This window comes from Haplochromis burtoni, unplaced genomic scaffold, assembly GCF_018398535.1.
Source record: "Haplochromis burtoni strain Fernald_Lab_line unplaced genomic scaffold, NCSU_Asbu1 Contig_125, whole genome shotgun sequence".
Classification (NCBI taxonomy): domain Eukaryota; kingdom Metazoa; phylum Chordata; class Actinopteri; order Cichliformes; family Cichlidae; genus Haplochromis; species Haplochromis burtoni.
Window position 1 is genome coordinate 527,815 of NW_024582486.1, and position 5,527 is coordinate 533,341.

Here is a 5,527-nt window from a genome sequence, read left to right on the forward strand (position 1 = left end):
ATATTGGCACTAAGAATGCCACTGTTAGTAGCACAAACAGAGACGCCGTAACGGTCACTACTGATAATCCTTGTGCTGGAGCACCAGAATGACATGTGACACACGAGTGAGATATGAGTGTCAGATTACATCTTCTCTATGGCACCAGTGGCTGCTAAAGACATGCCAGAATCAACTACCTACAACAGAAATGCAACATAAACATCATAGGCTCTGTATGGGAGAACTTTTGTGACATAGAGCTCTTTGTACTGTGCGTTGATTTCTGCACCACTTTGAAACAGTTCTTAAGTGTTACAGCTTTCAACTCATCTCCAAACCTGGAGGCTTCATTTTTACATTTTTTCTCTCTTTCTCTTCTCTGTCCTCTTTTACTTCTTCTGCCTTTTCTCTTATCTCCCACACCCTCCCACTCTGCTTCAGTGAAGTACATCAAGGAGATGTCTGCCTTCTTTACAAGCTCTGGGTCCCCTGGAGCAGGTCTCCCGTGGGATTCTCCCCCTTCCACACCTCAAAGGGGCACTGAGTTCTCCCCTGCTGAGGTGAAGGAGCCCCGGAGCATCCCGCTGAAGATGTGCCAGGTGTCACGAAAACAGTGCCCTCCAGACACAGAAAACAGGTATTACATGTTAAAGCTTCAGCGATTTATGTAATATTTCATACAGTTTATGCATTTGGATAAAAAAAAATCTGACACATGAAAATGATATGGCTTTGTAAAAGGGACTTCTTCGTGTGTCTTTTTCACATTCTCTTTGTTAAAATCTGAAACTTCCTCTTCACCCTTAAGCTTTAGTCACTTTGCCATGTCTTTTTAATTCCTCTAACAGCTTTTTTCCCCGCCTCTTTTATGCTTTTCTTCTGGCATCATTCTCTTTTTCTGTCATCTCATTTGCCAGGTATTTTGAGGTGATTTCATCCAACAAAAAGAACTCTGTGTTCCTGAGGGCAAAAGACCCTGCCATGGCCCAATCCTGGTACAATGCCATCCAGGCTGGTGCTGCCAGCCTTTTACCACGAGTGAAGGAGGAGATGAGGAGCATGCAGCCTGGCATGGAAGTCAAACATCTGGGCTGGATTACAGAGCAGGTAATGGGGGTGGGGGTGGGGGTGGGGGGAGCAATGGTTAAACTGATCTGCAGCCTAATAGAAAGTTTAAAATATTTCTGAAGTTTTGATAGAAATTTCAACGTGCGCAGGTATCTCAGGGTCCAGAGAAACCCGTACTGGCTGTGCTGACTGACAAGGACCTGCTCTTGTATCCCTCGTGTCCTGAAAGCAAAGAGAGCCTCAACAATCCGACAAAGAGCCACCCGCTCATCACCACCAGGTTTCCACCCTTACAGCACATGCTACATAACATGACACTTGTGCTTTCGCTCTCTTTCTTATATCAACGCATTCACATAACGATGGAGTTTCAGAAGCCCCACTCTGTTCGGCTCAGGCCTTCCTCTGGCTTGATTTAGCCCAGAGAACACATGCTCACTCTTTCCATAGCTGGACTGTTGGACGTTTTGCCAAATAACATCATATTCATGTGGAAACAGAACCTATGAGTCATGGGTTTTTCCTCTGTTTTTTCTCTCCTCTGTAGCCCTGTAGCAGTTTGTCTGCAACATCATTTGCTCTTATGGCCACATTATTTTCTATAAGTCTTCATTATCATCTTTCTCATACACTTTTTTTCCCACTCTTTCACCTACCCCACACCCTCCTTTCTCAGACTGGTCCACTCTGGTCCAGGAAAAAGCTCTCCAGTCTTGGATTCTGAGCTGTCATTTGGCCTACGTTCAGGCACAAAGCAAGGCGTGGAGACGCATGTTTTTAGGGTGGATTCTGCTAAGGAGCTGTCGACCTGGACTCATCTGCTGGTGGAGGGTTGCCACAATGCTGCTGAGCTTACCAAGGAGGTCACCACGGGTACAGAGATAGAAAAGATTCTTCAGTTTACGAATAAATCTGAAATTCAGACGTATTAAGAGAAAAGCCCACTACATGTTAAATACCAAATGGTGATGTCAGTTCTATACTAGAGTACACATGAATTATGTAATTCAGTTAGCAGTGTCTGTATGCTGTAAGTTAGGGTAAGAGTTTTTTGGTTTTGGGTCCCCCCCCCATTACTATCAGAAACACTGGTTTGTAATCATTGTTAACCTGAACTAAACAATATTTTAAGAAGAATTTACCTGTAATGGCAGGTAACATTTCCGTATCCGAACCGATTTTCAGAAATAAATAAGGTTTTGTTAGAGGTAGAAGCTGAAGAGGAATAAAGATGGAGCCTTCTGAAAGTCAAAATACTATCCAACTAGCAGTACAACATGACTTTTTTTCATGGACTGATTCAGACATTTGAATCGTGTCTATAAATATACCTCAAATCTATTTCAACCAAACAATTCCTGCTTGGGCTTAAGACTTGGTTCTGTTCAACAGACACACAAACATTCCAGTTTAAAACAGAGGCTGGTCTCACAAAGCAGGATTAGTGCGATTTATTGTTCTTTACACAGTGATCTGCACGCTGTACCCCTTTGTAGAACGTCCCTAATCTTTGCACAATTCTTCTGGTTTCATTTTAATAAAAGATTTGGGTTTTTAGAAAACAAACTTTCATGCAATGGATTTTTATAAGGAGCTTGAGGGAAGACAAAGCATTTTGTCGTATGTATTGTAGTATATAAAGTCTTAGCTCTTTGCTTACATCTAGACTGAGTAAAACCCCCTACAGCTTTACAGCTGGATTTACTGCTCACAGTAGTCCTACTTTCTGAGACCAGTGCCATGCGGTGTAAAACCTTGCTGTGTAGTAAAGGTTTCACATTGCCCTCTGCTGGTGGAATAAAATGATGCAAAAACTTTCCAGAATAAACTAAAAATGGTTCTTTTAATTCCAATATGTGAAACTAATTCTAACTTTCTTTTACTAAACTAAAATTTGGAACAATTTTGTTTTCTTACAGCAAAAACTATTTAAACTGCATCTCTGTCTTTTCAGTGTCACATTTAGTAAAGTGCATTCTGTAGCTCTGTATCAATACTGAATGATACTACTAATGAAATCACAAATAAATCATTACTTGACCTTTACGCCACATAAGCACTGTTTTTTCTGCTTTGGCAGTCTGCAGTTGGAATGGGAAAGAGTGCATGCTGGGAGTTCACATCGATGACGGTTTCACACTGTTCACCGAAGAAATGGGTGTCAGGAAGAATATTCTCCTCCAGCAGCCTTTTGAGCGCCTCAGAATGTCCTCAGACGACGGCGTTCGGATGATGTTCCTTGATTTTGGAGGTCCCGAGGCTGAGATAGTAAGTTTTCCCCTGTTTTCTGTTCAATTTTGACTTGAAGTGAAATATGTGACATTTCAGGGCAATAATGCATCAGTAAAATCATTAGCACCATTACTCTGAGTGGTGAGTGCTCACTTGTTAGACAGATGGTGAACTTGACTAAATTTGATTTCTACCTAAGCTTGTGTGTTAGTCATCTCTTTGACATTTAAGAAAAAAACATTACATGCTCCCTCTCAGACATATTTCACTCTGTAAGTTATTCAGATAATTCCGATTCAGATGGGTTGACCTGCTTGTTATGCATTTATAGAAATGTTTAAAATAAGCAAAATGATATGGATTTCCTTCATTTAATCATGTTTCTTTTTTACATATCTGTATCTTCTTACAGCAACTGGACCTGCATTGTTGCCCTAAGACCTTAGTCTTCATAATCCACTCTTTCCTGTCTGCTAAGGTCAAGCGACTTGGTCTCTTGGCATGATAAAGGCCGGAACGTCACAATAGGAATATTCAATAAAATTTATGGCACAGCCTGGGAACTCTGAAACTCCAGACGATGGAAGGCTTGGGAATAATGCTGACAAGCCTTCCTAAGCCTCTAAAAATCATCTTTGGTCAGGCATCTCCTGATCCTTCTATGGAATGAACTGCAGCAATGCAACGATGGTTGTTTGTTGAACTTGTATTTGTAAGGTAAAACGTTGGTGCAAGTCAGTAGCCACTTAAGGGAGCTTGCATCTGTCAAATCTGTCACAGTATGTCATGACACTTTGTGATGACAAACTGTAGGAGTACGACTGCCTGTATCTTAATGTTTCTAAGCTTAAAGCCCCAGACATTAGTTTTTTGTCATCACATTGTTTATCTTTATTTCATAAGTCAAGATGGGCCTTTGTCTTGAGAATCTTTTCATCTTTCAATCTTTGCTTTATGTGCTGTGAACAAAATCATTTTGTTGTGAATAACAAAAGTTATTTCACAAAAGTCCTGATTGATGTTGGACAAACATTTTCATAAAGGCAGCTCGAATGGAGTGACAGGATGTCATGGCTGATCGCTACATAATCAATAGTCTGTACTGAACAATGTACAGAATGGAGCTATTATGATATGCTGTTCATGTGGATTCTTGCCAATACCCTGAAATTTTTCATGCATTTTAAGACGACCTCCAAAAGAAAAGTAAAATAGATTTTTCAGTCTAGCTGAAATACAACTTTCATTTCACCTTTTTCTACAAAAAGTAAAACCATATATTTAAAAATGCTATTTTTCTGTGTTTAAACTACAAAATATTCATACCAAATACAAACCTGTAGTGCTTAACAATTTTATTAGACCATCACCTGATGTAAGGTTTATGCCACAGCTTCCCTGAATTAACAGTTTTGATATTTACCAAAATCGTGTTTTATGTTTCCGTAATGGTTAATCCACCAATAAGTTCTCTAAACAAAATATTTATAATGCTACAATATCATATGTGTTATTCATGAATTTTCAAAGTTACTGTTCATAAAAAAGTTGAAAAAGTGCAAAAGCGCATTATTATTTTTGATTAACATGCCAAATCACAGTTATTTACTTGGATTTCTTAACAGAAATTTAAAATCTCAGTGGTTGAACGTTATGCTTGATAAACTTCTAATTTTTGAGAGAGGGTCAGTGTGCCAGCACAGATTTAGGTATTTGGTTTGTTTCTTGACTAATAATTATCAATATAATTTTTAAACACATTTTTGACAGATATTTGTGTTTTCTTATTTTTATGACAGGTCGTGTAATAAATTTGCTAAGCAGTGTATCTTAAGTATCAATGGCCTTAATCAGTCTTGGCCTTTTTTGTCAGTAACATAAACAATCTAATAAAAAAAAAAATCTACTGTGTTTCACAGCACTGACAAAGGTTTTCATTATCATTTATAGATGACATACAGCCAGCTTAATTATACTTCTTTATGGATATGGAGTTTAACTCTTACTTTATGAGTTAATGTCTTTGTTAAGTACTGTATTCTTAATACAGAGGGCAAGTGCAGGCTTGGAAAGTTTTACCACGGTCTTTTCAATGTTTTTGTATTTTTTTGTTTAAGAACCTAAGAAAGTATATGGAACTGTTATGTTGGTCACTTTTGTGCTGTTATCTGTGCTGACCGGACATCTGCAATTTGGGGCCTTCTTTCTTCTTTGAACACTAAACAGACTTCTATTAACATATATA

The 5,527-nt window shown here is 38.8% G+C and overlaps 1 protein-coding gene across 1 annotated transcript in view; it reads left to right on the plus strand.

The window, feature by feature from the left end:
• Positions 1–5,521, plus strand: part of snta1 (syntrophin, alpha 1) — a 35,940-nt gene extending 30,419 nt beyond the window's left edge. The window contains exons 3-8 of the mRNA XM_005929737.3: positions 424–619; positions 900–1,089; positions 1,200–1,330; positions 1,727–1,923; positions 3,131–3,318; positions 3,695–5,521. Coding sequence (XP_005929799.1) covers positions 424–619; positions 900–1,089; positions 1,200–1,330; positions 1,727–1,923; positions 3,131–3,318; positions 3,695–3,787 — 995 coding nt within the window. The 3' untranslated portion in view covers positions 3,788–5,521. The remainder of the gene's footprint in view (positions 1–423; positions 620–899; positions 1,090–1,199; positions 1,331–1,726; positions 1,924–3,130; positions 3,319–3,694) is intronic.
• Positions 5,522–5,527: the final 6 nt, after the last annotated feature.